The sequence below is a fragment of the Borostomias antarcticus genome (genome assembly GCF_949987555.1).
Source record: "Borostomias antarcticus genome assembly, chromosome: 11".
Classification (NCBI taxonomy): domain Eukaryota; kingdom Metazoa; phylum Chordata; class Actinopteri; order Stomiiformes; family Stomiidae; genus Borostomias; species Borostomias antarcticus.
The window spans coordinates 604,271-622,212 of NC_140244.1; the positions used below are offsets into that span (position 1 = coordinate 604,271).

The 17,942-nt window shown below is 46.8% G+C and overlaps 1 protein-coding gene across 1 annotated transcript; it reads left to right on the forward strand.

Annotated features, from left to right (window-relative positions):
- Nucleotides 1–6,968: 6,968 nt before the first annotated feature.
- LOC311315094 (solute carrier family 41 member 3-like) lies at nt 6,969–16,699 on the forward strand (the record flags this gene model as incomplete). Its single annotated transcript, XM_084445695.1, has 10 exons — nt 6,969–7,163; nt 8,179–8,286; nt 9,070–9,141; nt 9,294–9,438; nt 9,967–10,113; nt 10,676–10,820; nt 13,023–13,102; nt 14,450–14,584; nt 15,403–15,551; nt 16,520–16,699. 10 exons carry the CDS (start codon nt 6,969–6,971, stop codon nt 16,697–16,699), a joined length of 1,356 nt encoding a protein of 451 aa, XP_084301821.1.
- Between the last annotated feature and the right edge of the window lie 1,243 nt (nt 16,700–17,942).

Sequence of the window (17,942 nt, forward strand, 5' to 3'; positions counted from 1 at the left end):
TGTATGTGTGGCTTTGGGCACATACACACACACACACACACACACAGAGAGAGAGAACAAAGATGAGGTCTCATTGGTTGTTGTCCTGGAGCGACCGTATGGAGGACCATGTCAAACCCAAGATGGCTTCTGGGGAGTCGTCCTGGAAGATGGGTCTCCAGGTGGTGCTTCCGTACCTCGTGGCCGGACTGGGCATGGTGACTGCAGGCTTGGTTCTGGACGCTGTACAGGTCAGTGAGACGATGCTTGGTATTTGTATTTATTTGTATTTATTTATTTGTGAAGGGACAATGCACATACATCCATAGTACAATACTATATATGAGACAGATTTAGCCCAAATGGCTAGTTTCCATCATCTGTCCCTGGCCAGATATTTAAAAGGCAACCTGTAAGAAAAGCATAAAATACAGTACATTTGACTTTGTTCCATGGTTCGGAGTCGAGTTCAAGTTCAATGAAAGGCCGAGGTCTTCATGGGTTGCATGCGGTCTTCACATAGCATCCCGTGGCTAGATGGGCTACTCGGACTGCCAGGAACAATACTGTGGTTTGGATACACGAGGAGCACAGGATAATCCTAAATCAAGACGCAAGGCACACTGAGAAGATACATGTAATCAGCTGTTGCCAGATACGTGCCTATCAGCTCTTAGTGTGTAGATTGATGCTAAACCAAGGGAGTCAGAGCTTTTGAATCTGTAGCCCCTAATCTCTGGAATGCGCTCCCCCAAGACCTCAGGATCTCTCCCTCTGTGGACATTGTTAAGGGAGTGCTTCAGACCCACCTGGTCAAGCAGGCTTTTGGACGGCCGTGACTGTGTTGTTGTTGTTGTTGTTGCTTTTTCGTTTGTATTTTACTGTCTTTTTTGTGTAGTTTTACTCATTGTTTTCTGACTGTCTTTTTTGACCTGTGAAGCACTTTGTGACTCTGTGCTGTGAAAAGTGCTATCTAAATAAAGTTTTAATTTACTTAACTTTACTAAAGAATTGACTTTGTTCCATTGTGGTTCTCTGAAATGCAACCATCCCCCCGTCCCGATCGCCGGACCCCTGGTCCTGATCCAGATGGTATTTCCAGAGAACACAACTGGGACCCATGGACCATAGAGGGGTCATGAGCACCGAGCGGGCTGACCTGTAGGATAGTGGAGGGTCAAAGTGACCTGATAAGGTGACTTCCCAGATAGCAAGCGGATGTGTAATGATTCTGGGCCATATATGGGCCGGTACTAAGCCACAAGGGCCAGATCTGGCCTGTATATGGCCCAGATCCGCTTGCTATCTGGGAATGCTGTCCCTGGGAAGGCACACATTGGTCAACACAGTGAATCATGAATTTAAATTGAATGGCAATGCAAACAAGCAATGCAAACAAACACATTTGTTGAAAAAAAGAAGCCTTTATTTAGCTAGGGGAGCCCATTGAGACGGAGGTCTCATTTAAAATGGCGACCTACTTACACAATACATCATAAGCAATATAATATAAAAGGGAGGATAAACAATATAAACAGTATAAAATCACATTCATTCATTTTACACATTTAAAAACAATGACAACATTATCCAAAACATGCACAGACCTGGACTCCAGGTCCCATGGTCACTAATGACCATGTAACTATGACCATGTTTCCAACAGCCAATGCTACTGAGAACAAAAGTCCTGCCTCTGGCTGTGCATAGCAAGTGTCTCCCCTTGGATTTCAATATGCAGCCCGCGAGGCGTTTGTATAACGAGAGACAGACAGGCAGCCAGCTGTGACGGCAGGACCCCGAGTCTCTCAGTCTGCCTTTTAACAACAGAGCCTGAAAGGCCATTCTCGTAAACATGCCAGTAACGCGACACAGAGATTTACCACTTGTGAATTTAATCTTGGTTTGTGTTTTCACTTCCAACGGACTTTAGGGATGAATGGGTTAGCGTGATGGGTTACGTGGTCTGGAGGTAGTTGGATGTTTCTATTCACGTGAATATGATGTAAACATAGCAGGTGCTACTAACCCAGATAGCAAGCGGATGTGTAATGATTCTGGGCCATATATGGGCCGGAACTAAGCCACAAGGGCCAGATCTGGCCTGTATATGGCCCAGATCCGCTTGCTATCTGGGACTGGGTGACGCTCCGAATCACACAGCCATGCGACGGTTGGGGGAGCAGGAGAGAACAGGCAATCTACATCACGTCTCAGGGGCGCCTTTCGGCTGAGTCACTGTGTGTGTGTGTGTGTGTGTGTGTGTGAGAGAGAGAGAGAGAGAGAGAGAGAGAGAGAGAGACAGCAAGGGCAGATGGAGAGCTGGACTCATTTCCATTTCTGTCAGAGCTAGTACAATATCTAACAAAATATTAATTTTCGCCTCTGCCAGCCTGGCAAACGTGTTAAAGTAGTAATAATGCAGCTTTTAATTTAAATCAAAGTGATGTAGAAAAAGAAGGAGGAGCTCTAGGGGGGGGGGGGGGGAGCAAGACAGCAACAGATGTGGCGGGGGACAGTTAGCTGACCAATCAGAGGGGAGAATAGATGTCCCTTTAGAGGGACAGGGCCAATGGCATGCCTTGGTGGTGGTGACAGGTACATCGTCTGCTGGATCTGAAAGTGCGTCACACACTTAGAGAGGGAGGGAGGACAAGAGGGAGAGAGAGAGAGAGAGAGAGGGGAGAGGGGGAGAGAGAGAGAGAGAGAGAGAGAGAGAGAGGGGGAGAGAGAGGGAGAGGGGGAGAGGGGGAGAGAGAGAGCGGGAGCAAAAGGAAACAAACACACCACACACACATTCTCTCTCTCTCTCTCTCTCTCTCTCTCTCTCTCTCTCTCTCCCTCTCTCTCTCTCTCCAGACACACACATTCTCTCTCTCTCTCTCTCTCTCTCTCTCTCTCTCTCTCTCTCTCCAGACACACACCCCAGAAAGAAAAATCTGGGGGGGACACAAGAGACAGATAAAGAAAGAGAACTCCATTCCTGTCTGGTCTCCCTGCTCATGCACAGACATGTACTATCGCCCCCCCCCCCCCTCTCTCTCTCTCTCTCTCTCTACCCCTCTTCCTCTCTGTCCCTCCCCCTCTCCCCTTCTCTCTTTCTTACTCCCCCCCCCCCTCTCCCCCTCTCCCTCTTTCTTAATCTCTCTCCCTCTCTGTTTCTTACTCTCTCTCTCTCCCCCTCTCCCCCTCTCTCTCTCTCCCTCTCTCTCTCTAGCGGAGCAGCATCACGACTCTCTTCCGTCTGCAGAGGGAACCCCCCTCTTCTCTTAGCAGAGGCGACCGCAGCGGGACAGGTAGCTCTCCGCTCTCCTCCTGCTCACACGCTCGGCCGTCACTCACTGTCACTTCGAGCTTCCGTAGGAAACGCGGGACCCCGTCCGTCCCTCTGATCTCCTCGTATCATTCGCATCTCGCACACACACACACACACACACACACACACACTTGAAGCCCGACCGATCTCACCGGTGTTTTTCCCGTCCACCATGAGGAAGGGGCTCCGGAGTGGTCCAGCTCACCCCGGGAGGACGGAGAGTGAGCAGCAGCAGCAGCAGCAGAGGACAGCTGAGCGGAGGTTGGCCGTCTTCTGGCTGTCCTTGTCCCAGAGGACGTGGACATTTTTCAGGCCACGCGAGCGCGCCGGCTTCCAGAGGAGCGCGTCTGTCCTGATCCAGATGGTATTTCCAGAGAACACAACTGGGACCCATGGACCATAGAGGGGTCATGAGCACCGAGCGGGCTGACCTGTAGGATAGTGGAGGGTCAAAGTGACCTGATAAGGTGACTTCCCAGATAGCAAGCGGATGTGTAATGATTCTGGGCCATATATGGGCCGGTACTAAGCCACAAGGGCCAGATCTGGCCTGTATATGGCCCAGATCCGCTTGCTATCTGGGAATGCTGTCCCTGGGAAGGCACACATTGGTCAACACAGTGAATCATGAATTTAAATTGAATGGCAATGCAAACAAGCAATGCAAACAAACACATTTGTTGAAAAAAAGAAGCCTTTATTTAGCTAGGGGAGCCCATTGAGACGGAGGTCTCATTTAAAATGGCGACCTACTTACACAATACATCATAAGCAATATAATATAAAAGGGAGGATAAACAATATAAACAGTATAAAATCACATTCATTCATTTTACACATTTAAAAACAATGACAACATTATCCAAAACATGCACAGACCTGGACTCCAGGTCCCATGGTCACTAATGACCATGTAACTATGACCATGTTTCCAACAGCCAATGCTACTGAGAACAAAAGTCCTGCCTCTGGCTGTGCATAGCAAGTGTCTCCCCTTGGATTTCAATATGCAGCCCGCGAGGCGTTTGTATAACGAGAGACAGACAGGCAGCCAGCTGTGACGGCAGGACCCCGAGTCTCTCAGTCTGCCTTTTAACAACAGAGCCTGAAAGGCCATTCTCGTAAACATGCCAGTAACGCGACACAGAGATTTACCACTTGTGAATTTAATCTTGGTTTGTGTTTTCACTTCCAACGGACTTTAGGGATGAATGGGTTAGCGTGATGGGTTACGTGGTCTGGAGGTAGTTGGATGTTTCTATTCACGTGAATATGATGTAAACATAGCAGGTGCTACTAACCCAGATAGCAAGCGGATGTGTAATGATTCTGGGCCATATATGGGCCGGAACTAAGCCACAAGGGCCAGATCTGGCCTGTATATGGCCCAGATCCGCTTGCTATCTGGGACTGGGTGACGCTCCGAATCACACAGCCATGCGACGGTTGGGGGAGCAGGAGAGAACAGGCAATCTACATCACGTCTCAGGGGCGCCTTTCGGCTGAGTCACTGTGTGTGTGTGTGTGTGTGTGTGTGTGAGAGAGAGAGAGAGAGAGAGAGAGAGAGAGAGACAGCAAGGGCAGATGGAGAGCTGGACTCATTTCCATTTCTGTCAGAGCTAGTACAATATCTAACAAAATATTAATTTTCGCCTCTGCCAGCCTGGCAAACGTGTTAAAGTAGTAATAATGCAGCTTTTAATTTAAATCAAAGTGATGTAGAAAAAGAAGGAGGAGCTCTAGGGGGGGGGGGGGGGAGCAAGACAGCAACAGATGTGGCGGGGGACAGTTAGCTGACCAATCAGAGGGGAGAATAGATGTCCCTTTAGAGGGACAGGGCCAATGGCATGCCTTGGTGGTGGTGACAGGTACATCGTCTGCTGGATCTGAAAGTGCGTCACACACTTAGAGAGGGAGGGAGGACAAGAGGGAGAGAGAGAGAGAGAGAGAGGGGAGAGGGGGAGAGAGAGAGAGAGAGAGAGAGAGAGAGAGGGGGAGAGAGAGGGAGAGGGGGAGAGGGGGAGAGAGAGAGCGGGAGCAAAAGGAAACAAACACACCACACACACATTCTCTCTCTCTCTCTCTCTCTCTCTCTCTCTCTCTCTCTCTCCCTCTCTCTCTCTCTCCAGACACACACATTCTCTCTCTCTCTCTCTCTCTCTCTCTCTCTCTCTCTCTCTCTCTCCAGACACACACCCCAGAAAGAAAAATCTGGGGGGGACACAAGAGACAGATAAAGAAAGAGAACTCCATTCCTGTCTGGTCTCCCTGCTCATGCACAGACATGTACTATCGCCCCCCCCCCCCCTCTCCTCTCTCTCTCTCTCTCTACCCCTCTTCCTCTCTGTCCCTCCCCCTCTCCCCTTCTCTCTTTCTTACTCCCCCCCCCCCTCTCCCCCTCTCCCTCTTTCTTAATCTCTCTCCCTCTCTGTTTCTTACTCTCTCTCTCTCCCCCTCTCCCCCTCTCTCTCTCTCCCTCTCTCTCTCTAGCGGAGCAGCATCACGACTCTCTTCCGTCTGCAGAGGGAACCCCCCTCTTCTCTTAGCAGAGGCGACCGCAGCGGGACAGGTAGCTCTCCGCTCTCCTCCTGCTCACACGCTCGGCCGTCACTCACTGTCACTTCGAGCTTCCGTAGGAAACGCGGGACCCCGTCCGTCCCTCTGATCTCCTCGTATCATTCGCATCTCGCACACACACACACACACACACACACACACACTTGAAGCCCGACCGATCTCACCGGTGTTTTTCCCGTCCACCATGAGGAAGGGGCTCCGGAGTGGTCCAGCTCACCCCGGGAGGACGGAGAGTGAGCAGCAGCAGCAGCAGCAGAGGACAGCTGAGCGGAGGTTGGCCGTCTTCTGGCTGTCCTTGTCCCAGAGGACGTGGACATTTTTCAGGCCACGCGAGCGCGCCGGCTTCCAGAGGAGCGCGTCTGCCGTCCGTCTGCTTAGGGAGGCGTGAGGAGTGTGTCTGAAGAGAGTGTGTGTGGTGTTGGTGTGTGTGCGTGTGTGTGTGAAGGGGAGGTCTGTCAGTAGGGTGTCAGAAAAGACCTCGCAGGTCCCCTATCTGGGAGACCCGTGGATGTGTGTGTGAGTGTGTGTGTGTGAGTGTGTGAAGGCTATGACCTCCACACGAGAGGACAAAGGCAGTTCGTCCCATTCAGCCTCGTCCATCAATAGCAACATTTCTTTGTCCTGTTGTCTTAGCAACATTGACTAAAGACGAACGGGAGAGAGAGCGACAGGTGTAGGACAAAGACAGAAGGTCCCCCTCCTCAAAACAGATTTGGGGTCATTTTACCTAGTGGGGAAACCCATTAAAAAGAAGACAAACTTATTTTACCTCACGTTAAGAACAATAGGCTACAGTTACAAACTGCCAACCCACAAGTTCACTTTGACATTCTTCGGCCTGAATCGGGTGAAGACTGCATTTGAGGTGGCTACTGCCAACTGAGAAGGTTTCCTTTAACCGTCCTCTAAGACTTCAGAAAGACATCCGTTTGGAGCTGACATTTCCATCCTCCCTAACGACTTCCACCATCAATCACCTCACAATAAAGCAAACGGCCGTTGGCGGACGGCGTGGCTGTGGGGCTGCCGTCGCTGCCTCGGAGCCCGCACACCAGAGCTCCCAGGCGGGCATGGGGTAACGGACCGGGCCGAGACCATGGTGGTCACCCATCTGGAGCTGGAGCTGCGCTACCAGGGGAAGAGGCTGCGGGGCTTCACCTGCAGGCTGACCCGCTCTGCCCACGGATACCTGCCCGAGAGCGCCTGGCTCCTCACGGCGCAGATCCTGCTGCCCTACCTGGTGGCCGGGCTGGGGATGGTGGCGGCGGGGATACTCATGGATACAGTTCAAGTACGGGGGGTGCTTTATTCAGCGTGTCTGTGGTCTGCCTGCATGTTTCTGCACACAGTATCTGTGAATAGTATCAAAATAGTATCAAAGTGTGACAGTAGGCTATTCAACAAGATGGTGTCACTCATCCGGCTTGTAGACAAATGTAAAACTATGTGATAGCTTGCACTACATGTGTGTTGTGCCTTGTATCCTGGCCTAACTAGATCATATCAGTCAGGGCAGATATCAGTGATGCCCTGTCATGTGAGGAAGGAACAAAAAACTTAAGAGCGGTGCACTATGGGAAATGAGGGATGCGGGAGGATTAGCACTGTGGGCTTTAAGGCTCTTTAAAGCTTTGTTTGTTTGTCTTTAAAGCTTTGTTTGTTTGTCTTTAAAGCTTTGTGCTGCTGTGGAGGTTAGGAGAAGGGCCCAGTGCTCACGGAGGGACAGAATGCTGGCTTATCTTCATCAGTACCCACTAGCTGTATTGAAAGCACAATACCTATTCTATCCTATCACAAAACTGTAACTACGAATGGCATCCACTTGTCCCGCACAGTATATGAGATGTCTGATAAGTACAGAATGGTACAGATAAGTTTACGAAACATGCAGCTCTTTTTCGGGCTGGGTCTTTTGGAAAGGCTCCTACTGGTGGTGTGATGACATGTTCCCTGGTTTATGTACCTCGACACTTTGACTGGAGACTTTTGTGAAATGTTGGAAGCTCAATGTTGTTGTTTAATTTCCTGTTTGTATGGAAAACACAAACAGGAACAATATTCAGTGTGGATTCGATGGCTTTTGAATGTGAACCAGCCCATAATATGTATGTGAGTGCAATGTAGCCAGATGATTCCATAATATTGCTTTTAACTAATCTGTTTTAAATGAGAGCCCAGTGAGAATCTGCTGTAGCGTTTTCTGTAGCTATATCTTCCCTCACCACTAGGGGGCGTTCTAAGAGATCACTGCTTGTTTTCTTGCCATTGAGAGGAACGTAGAGTCTGACTGCTGCTGTGTGTTTCAGCACTGGGACGTGTTCAAGGAGATCACAGAGGCATTTATCCTGGTGCCAGCCCTGGTGGGACTGAAAGGGAATTTGGAGATGACACTGGCATCCAGACTGTCTACAGCAGTGAGTGTACACTGGACACACGCACGCGCACACACACACACACACACACACACACACACACACACACACACACACACACACACACACACACACACACACACACACACACACACACACACAAGCTCTATCTCTCTTTCTCTGATGCTTTCTTTCTCTTGCCACCCCACCCCCCACTTTCACACCCACACTCTCTCTCTCTCTCTCTCTCTCTTCTCTCTCTCTCTCTCTCTCTCTCTCTCTTCTCTCTCTCTCTCTCTCTCTCTCTCTCTCTCTCGTATCCTAATGTGAGGGTTATCAAAATTAACCTCAAGTGTTATAAATACACCTCTCCTCTCCTACCCTCTCCTCTCCCCTCCGATCTCCTCTCCTCTCCTCTCCTCTCCTCTCCTCTCCTCTCCTCTCCTCTCCTCTCCTCTCCTCTCCTCTCCTCTCCTCTCCTCTCCTCTCCTCCCCTCCGATCTCCCCTCTCTCCTCTCCTCTCCTCTCCTCTCCTCTCCTCTCCTCTCCTCTCCTCTCCTCTCCTCCCCTCCGATCTCCCCTCTCTCCTCTCCTCTCCTCTCCTCTCCTCTCCTCTCCTCTCCTCTCCTCTCCTCTCCTCTCCTCTCCTCTCCTCTCCTCTCCTCTCCTCTCCCCTCTCTCCTCCCCTCTCGTCTCCTCTCCCCTCCGATCTCCCCTCTCTCCTCCCCTCTCTCCTCTCCTCCTCTTCTCTCCTCTCCCCTCTCTCCTCCCCTCTCCTCTCCTCTCCTCCCCTCCGATCTCCTCTCATCTCTCCTCTCTCTCCAGGCCAACACTGGTCAGATGGACGAGCCCCGGCAGAAGTGGAGGATGGTGTGTAGCAACCTGGCTCTCATTCAGGTGACTCTCTGACCAATCAGCACAGCCGATCGCAGTCCATCACACTAACGACACATCGGTCAGCGTGACATCTCCCTCCCGGTCACTATCTCTCTCCACCCTTCACTTCCTGTCTCTCCTGTCCCGTCCTCCTGTCCTCTCCTCTCCCCCAGGTCCAGGCCACCGTGGTGGGGTTTCTGGCGGCCGTAGCGGCGGTGGGTCTCGGGGCCCTGACCAGGGGCCGGGTGGATCTGGTCCAGGCAGCGGTCCTCTGTGCCAGCAGTGTCACCACCGCCTTCATAGCTGCCCTCTCTCTAGGTCACTTGATGGTTCTACATCATAACAGTAGCTGGTCACACTTTACAATAAGGGTCACAAAAAACATTAGTTAACTGTTAACTAATGCTTATTTAGGGTTAGGTTTGGTTGCTAATGTTAATTAATACCTTAGTTAAGGTTAGGGTGAGGGTTAGGTGAGTTAACCTTAGTTAACATACATAACATTAGTAAATGGTTAATAGAGACATTAGTTAACTGTTACTTAATGCTTAATAATGCATTAACTAATGATTATTAATGTACCCTTATTGTAAAGTGTTACCCAGCAGCTTTTAACACAAAAGAATGCGAGTGGTAGAAGTGTAGGACATGTCGGGTCTTCCAACTTAAATCGACCTTAGTTACAACGTTTGTTGTATCTCATACAAATGCCTACGTGGTAACGGTATCTAAAGACGTATCCCTGGTTGTTCTCCATCTACAGCACAGTGCGGCAACCTTGATCTGTAGCAAATAATCAAAGCAAACAAAAGTAACATGTCGTTGTGTCGTGCCGCCCGTCAACAGGGCTGGTGATGGTGGCCGTGATCCTCGGCTCCAGGAGGGTGGGCATCAACCCGGATAACGTGGCCACACCCATCGCCGCCAGTCTGGGTGACCTCATCACCCTCTCACTACTGGCCGGGGTCAGCAGTTTCCTCTACAAGTTCAAAGGTCAGAGAGGTCTCACTTGCCACAGAGACCAGGAGTTAGTGACTCGAGCCCCGGCCACTAAACCCCCTCCAAGCCTGATATGATTTGATGTTGTCACTATAAAGGGTTCATACCTTGTCAGACCTCAACTAACTGAATAGTTTTAAACCAGATAGTCCCCAAAATAAGGATAGCTTGTGAATAAAATTAACATATATTAACATGTAAGCATGTTTTATATATATATATATATATATATACATTAACATAATATGAATCTTACTTTCCTCTGAGAAGTAGTAAAACATATTCATGAATCTACTAGAGCGAACATCAAAGCACTTCTATTAAGCAATCACAAGGGGGCAGCAAAGGCTGTGTCATGTTCCTGTAGGCCCACTTCCACAGCTGAGACCCTGGGATGTCTTCTCACATCCTCACATCCTCTCTCCTTGACTCCTCCTCAAATCTCATTGGAGGAGAAGATCTGAGGGGAGGGACTGTGTAGAAGGAGTTATGACACAAGGAATCGGGGAGAGACTTTTGAGACTCATCCTTGTTTTGCGTTCTTCCTCCCCCCCAGAGATGTGGTATCTGCCCCCTGTGGTGTGTTTCTGCTTCCTGGTTCTCATCCCTCTCTGGGTCATCATCGCCCAGCGCTCTCCTCCAATCAGGGAAGTGCTGAGGTCGGGGTGGCAGCCTGTCATCGTGGCGATGTCCATCAGCAGGTGACACCAAAGCTCCCACAAATGCCCCAAGGTTTCCAGAAGGTCTCTTCCTGTGTCTTCTCTCCCTCAACCACACTGATCTGACAAACATTTGATGGGTCTAAACAAGTCTTAGTTTACCAGTCGTTTCTGATCATGGTGGAGATTGAGAAGGTTTGGTTCTGTAGTAGATTGAGAGGGTTTGGTTCTGTAGTAGATTGAGAAGGTTTGGTTCTGTAGTAGATTGAGAGGGTTTGGTTCTGTAGTAGATTGAGAGGGTTTGGTTCTGTAGTAGATTGAGAGGGTTTGGTTCTGTAGTAGATTGAGAGGGTTTGGTTCTGTAGTAGATTGAGAAGGTTTGGTTCTGTAGTAGATTGAGAGGGTTTGGTTCTGTAGTAGATTGAGAAGGGTTTGGTTCTGTAGTAGATTGAGAGGGTTTGGTTCTGTAGTAGATTGAGAGGGTTTGGTTCTGTAGTAGATTGAGAGGGTTTGGTTCTGTAGTAGATTGAGAAGGGTTTGGTTCTGTAGTAGATTGAGAAGGTTTGGTTCTGTAGTAGATTTAGAAGGGTTTGGTTCTGTAGTAGATTGAGAGGGTTTGGTTCTGTAGTAGATTGAGAGGGTTTGGTTCTGTAGTAGATTGAGAGGGTTTGGTTCTGTAGTAGATTGAGAAGGGTTTGGTTCTATAGTAGATTGAGAAGGTTTGGTTCTGTAGTAGATTGAGAAGGTTTGGTTCTGAAGTAGATTGAGAGGGTTTGGTTCTGTAGTAGATTGAGAAGGTTTGGTTCTGTAGTAGATTGAGAGGGTTTGGTTCTGTAGTAGATTGAGAAGGTTTGGTTCTGTAGTAGATTGAGAGGGTTTGGTTCTGTAGTAGATTGAGAAGGTTTGGTTCTGTAGTAGATTGAGAGGGTTTGGTTCTGTAGTAGATTGAGAGGGTTTGGTTCTGTAGTAGATTGAGAGGGTTTGGTTCTGTAGTAGATTGAGAAGGTTTGGTTCTGTAGTAGATTGAGAGGGTTTGGTTCTGTAGTAGATTGAGAAGGTTTGGTTCTGTAGTAGATTGAGAGGGTTTGGTTCTGTAGTAGATTGAGAAGGTTTGGTTCTGTAGTAGATTGAGAAGGTTTGGTTCTGTAGTAGATTGAGAGGGTTTGGTTCTGTAGTAGATTGAGAAGGTTTGGTTCTGTAGTAGATTGAGAAGGTTTGGTTCTGTATTAGATTGAGAAGGTTTGGTTCTGTAGTAGATTGAGAGGGTTTGGTTCTGTAGTAGATTGAGAAGGGTTTGGTTCTGTAGTAGATTGAGAAGGTTTGGTTCTGTAGTAGATTGAGAAGGGTTTGGTTCTGTAGTAGATTGAGAAGGTTTGGTTCTGTAGTAGATTGAGAGGGTTTGGTTCTGTAGTAGATTGAGAGGGTTTGGTTCTGTAGTAGATTGAGAAGGGTTTGGTTCTGTTGTAGATTGAGAAGGGTTTGGTTCTGTAGTAGATTGAGAAGGGTTTGGTTCTGTAGTAGATTGAGAGGGTTTGGTTCTGTAGTAGATTGAGAGGGTTTGGTTCTGTAGTAGATTGAGAGGGTTTGGTTCTGTAGTAGATTGAGAAGGTTTGGTTCTGTAGTAGATTGAGAGGGTTTGGTTCTGTAGTAGATTGAGAAGGGTTTGGTTCTGTAGTAGATTGAGAAGGGTTTGGTTCTGTTGTAGATTGAGAAGGGTTTGGTTCTGTAGTAGATTGAGAGGGTTTGGTTATGTAGTAGATTGAGAAGGGTTTGGTTCTGTAGTAGATTGAGAGGGTTTGGTTCTGTAGTAGCTTTCCTTTAGCCAACTGCTACTGTTTCAAGGTGCATATTGGATAGGGCTGGGTATCAATTCGAATTTCAAGAATCGATTCGATTCCGATTCACAAGGTTCAGAATCGATTATCACGATTCAATTCGATTCAATATCGATTCGGTTAGTGTTACTAAAACCTGTTTTTTTTAGCTGTAACCTTAATTACATGACTGCCAAGTTATGCTACACATCAATACTAGGGATGGGTATCGATACTGATTTACAAAAAGGAATGAACGAATGAATCATTGGATGAATGAATGAACTATTCATTCCTTCATTTATTCATTCATTCATTAAATAAAAGATTGATTCTGGGATTCATGAATGATTCAGAATCGATGAATCGATTTTTTAAACCCAGCCCTAATATTGGAACAGGTTTATTGATGGCTTTGTGTCCTGAACAGCATCGGAGGTCTGATTCTGGACAAGACCGTGAGTGATCCCAACTTCGAGGGCATGGCGGTGTTCACCCCCGTTATCAACGGTGAGCTGCCAGATGAGGCTCCTCATAATAAACACACCTTTCTCAATACGCCGCTTTCAATTGAAACATACTTGCCAAAAAAAACGCACTTTGTCATTATGTGTAGATAAATGAGGGAAAAAATAACTGAATCCATTTAGAAATAAGGTTGGAACATGATGTGGAAAAAGTGAAGGGGTGAGAGGACTTTCTGGATTCACTGCATATGGAGACAATAAACTTATTAGATATTTTGTCGCTACATGTATGTACAGTGAGAACATTGCTGCTTGTCGTCTTCAAGATATATTATGAGAAACTAGCAGGTGTGGACAGGGTGTTGCCTGGTTACGAGTCCTGACAGTCAATCACCATAGTTTCTGTAATTGTTTATAATAACGTAAACAATCATAATTGGAGACATATGGAAGCAGTTTGATGGTCTAGTGAATATACGCCATGATCTCATTATTATTATTCCTTCTTATTCAGTCTCATTATTCTTATTATCGACCACAAGTGATGATGACCACATCTTTATTGAGACGTTTGTTTGTTGCGCCCAATCACTGCAGCTGGAGAGGAATAGCAATGTTTTTTTTGTTTACTGAAGACTGCCTGCCTGATTATAATGTCAACTACAGTACAGTACAGTACAGTACAGTACAGTAAGCACTTCCTGGTTCCAGTGACTGACATGCCGTTGTTGCAAGCCTCCTTGCTTCCTGTTCCTTTTGCATTTCTTCCCACACAGGAAGTACATTTGCATCGCCTTTCAGCGTTTCTCCCTCTCATTCTCTCTGCTCTTTCACTTGTGCTACGAGAAGGAGAAGGAGACCCACGGCTTTGTTGCGTTCACGCTCTTCTCGTCTTTTGTCAGTAATTGATTCGGGGTAGTTGAATTTCTGACTTTGAAATGAAGCAAACTTGAGATGAAAGAGGGACATGAATGCTGTGCCAACCTTGAGGCAGCATTTCAGAACCCCTTCACAGTGTATCTCATTAAAGGTAACATAGCAAAGAGATTGAAATGCAAGTATGAGCCAAGACTGGGATTTCAGGATTGAAATAAAAAGTGTAGATGGTTCGGAAGTGGTCTAGATGATTGGCAAAGTAAGACAAATGTTTTTTGTTTTTTTAATTGATTTTTTTTTTTTTTTTTTGAAGACATAACATTAACCACATACAATTACAACATGTATTACAGGCAAAGACAACATTGTACACGCAACACAAAGACAATACAAAACAAAACAACCACAACAACAAAGGCAGGATTAGGGAGGGGAAAGTAAGACAAATGTTGAAATCAAAAATGTGGAATGGCCCTTTAAGACGGCAGATGTGTCCTACCTGTCCTCCATCCAGGTGTGGGGGGTAACCTGGTGGCCATCCAGGCCAGTCGCATCTCCACCTACCTGCACTACTGGAGCGTGCCGGGGACTCTGCCGTCCAAGATGGCTCAGCACTGGCCTGACCCCTGGGTGACCTTCTGCTGCTCAGGTCAGCAACAAGACACAGCTATCTCTGACATTACATACCCCCCCCCCCCCCCCCCCAACACACACACACACACTTAAAGGATAGGTTCGGAGTTTAGCATTAGAAGCCATGTTAAATGGTTATTTACGATCATATCCAACGGCCGATATCAAAGTTTTATCAAACGGTGCACTCTTGAGATATAGACATCTCTGGTTTTGTTGTCAATCAATGGTGTCCGCTAATGTTCTGACCAAAAAATTCGCCACAAAGTATGCGATCGGGTTTTATTGATCATATTATATCCATTGATTTGTATTCTCTGCGACTCTTCTTCTATGGTAGGCTCCAAGCTCAGTCAGGACCTCCCAAAAGTTCAAGCGGAAGTTTACAAACGTATATATTGCGAGTGAAAATAGTTCTATGCTAAATTATCAATAAAACCCGATCGGAAGCAAACTTTGTGGTGATTTTTTTGTCATAACATCAACGGACACCAGTGACCACTCTGTGATTTTCCTGTCTTTGAAAACTAGAGTTTATGGTGTTTTTGAGGGATTTTGTCTCATGCACCTATGCACCCATTGAGTGTCAAAGGGAAGTTTTGAAAGTTGAAATGTGCTATACAAATAAAGCTTTGATTGATTGATTGATTGCTTGAGTGTGTTAGCGGTGACAGGCTATATCTCATGAGTGCACCGTTTGACGAATCTTTGATATCGGCTGTTGTATATGATCATAAATAATCTTATAACATGGTTTATAATGCTAAATTCCGAACCTGTCCCTGAATCTTGAACTTTGTGGTACTGTGCTTGCGTTTCTGTCCTCGTTCACAGGGGTCAACTCCAAGTCTGCCAGGGTGCTGGTCTTCCTGGTGGTTCCCGGTCACCTCCTGTTCTTGTACACTATCCACCTCCTGCAGGGTGGCCACACGGCCATGACACCTTCCTTCATCTGCTGCTACCTGTGTGCTGCGCTGCTGCAGGTCAGAGGTCAAAGTTCACTTACCGCATCAATATCACCAATTGCCTAGATCCTCCATAGTAATAATGAAGAGGTCTTCACTAAAGAGGTCTTCAGTGGGACCAAAATAATAATGATTACTCAAAGAAAATTCATATTAAATTAAATTCCATACACAACAGGTATATGGATATAGAGTAGTCCAAATTGGCTTCAGACTCGTATTGAGTTTCACTCCGTAGATTAGCCGTATCTCGAATGATTATTGGGACTACTTGCCTTGTCAGACTAACTCCTTCAGCCAATCACCATGACAAAACTGCCAAATCCAGTTGGAAGAACGGCGAAAATGTCTTTTCTTCCGAGAAACTCTGTGCACACTGTTGTTCTTGTGCAATTGTTATTGAGTCTATTTCGGCAATAACTGCACTTATGGCTGTTTATTTTACTGTTGGTTGCATCGGGAGACTGTTTAGCCACGGGAACCAATCAGAGTTCGCTACGTTCTACTTGGGGGCAGAAGTCAGAAGCAGTCAGAACCGTCCCTGATTGGCCCGGTCAAAACCTAATCTGAGAATATTCGTTTGTGATAGGGTCTTGGCTGCGGAGCGAAGCTGAATGCGAGCTCTAGAAATCAGGATGGTTCATTCAGGAGATCATGATGGTACATGCAGGAGATATCAGGATGGTACATTCAGGAGATATCAGGATGGTACATTCAGGAGATATCAGGATGGTACATTCAGGAGATCAGGATGGTACATTCAGGAGATCAGGATGGTACATTAAGCAGATCAGGATGGTACATTCAGATGATCAGGATGGTACATTCAGGAGATATCAGGATGGTACATTCAGGAGATATCAGGATGGTACATTAAGCAGATCAGGATGGTACATTCAGGAGATATCAGGATGGTACATTCAGGAGATCCGGATGGTACATTCCGGTACATTCATGTCTTTACGTTCCATAATGTTGGTGCACAGGTGGTGGTTCTTCTCTACGTGGCCGAGCTCATGGTCCGATGGATGTGGCGACGAGGTCTGGACCCAGACAACTTCTCCATCCCGTACCTCACGGCCCTGGGAGATCTGCTGGGGACCAGCTTCCTGGCTCTGAGCTTCCGGGCCGTTCTACTGGCCGGTTCTGGTGGGAAAGGTGTCTAAGGCGCGCCACGATTGGTCAGAACGTGTCGTGACTAGACCTCCTCTGCATTGCAGTGCTGGCTCCTCCTTATTCTGTACAAGGACTGAGTGCAAATGGCTGGAATGTGTTGCTACTCAGCCTAGACTGGAGGGGCTAACGAATGCAGAGAGACAAGGAGCTTGAGAAAGCAGGTGAGAAAACAGAAAGATAAAGGAGTGAGGGAGAGATTGGCAGAGTGCTTATTTGTTCTTTGTTGTCCAAATTTGCCACCTCACCTTGGGCAGCAGCAACAGTAAAGACACAGCACACAGTAGTTTCACCAGCTTCTCTTCCCACCACCTGCGAGCTTGACTAGCTTAAGAACCACTTACTGTAGAAGTGTTGAGAGCGTCTGTGAGACTATTGTACTATGCGCTTTTAAAGCTAAATGGCACATGCACTCTATTAAAGCAATAATGTTGTCTGCCCTTGATTGTTTGTCCGTAGATTGTATGTTTAGAAATGTCGCACTTAAGATATCCTTCTATCTGCATAGAAGTGTGCCTTTAAGCCAAGATGAATCTCATATTCTCATCATTTAGAGTATTGACGGTGGTTCAAATTCCAATTTGATCTGCATACACACAAAAAAGTCCATAGGACACATATTGTAGGAGTTCAGATCTCAAGTTAGAATTTGGCATTCAATGATGTTTAGTATCCATTGCAGTGACTCTCTGTCTCGGCATTAATGTTTGTACCGCTGTATGTGTGTGTAGTAGATGCAAAACTGCAGATATTCTGTAGTGCTATTTTTGTGCAGAAATCATATGTACCTATGTGGGGCCTTTTGAAATTATTGATATGCACTTTTAAAAGAATGCCTACATCTTTACTGTTCTGCAAAATGTAGGCCTCAGTCCACCGAAGATGTCAATTGTTAGAACCATTTTCAATGCTTACAAACTTATTTTAGGGTATGTACTGTATGCTATCATGTACATCCGTCAATTCAGTGAAATTCCTTCCTACTGTATCAATTTGTTTTGTAGTGGAAATAAAATGATTCACATCGTGGTTATGCTTTTCTTCCAGCTCATTTATAACCAGTAACATATAATAATGGTGAGTAAAATGCCATTCCTTTCTGTCTAGCGCATTGTCTGTCTATACAATTTGCTTCAACTTACCTTAACTTACTTGTCAAGACACTTGTTAAACTCCAAACCACTTAAATATTTATTTGAATTTGTGGGAACATATGTGAGATATGCCTTGTGTCTC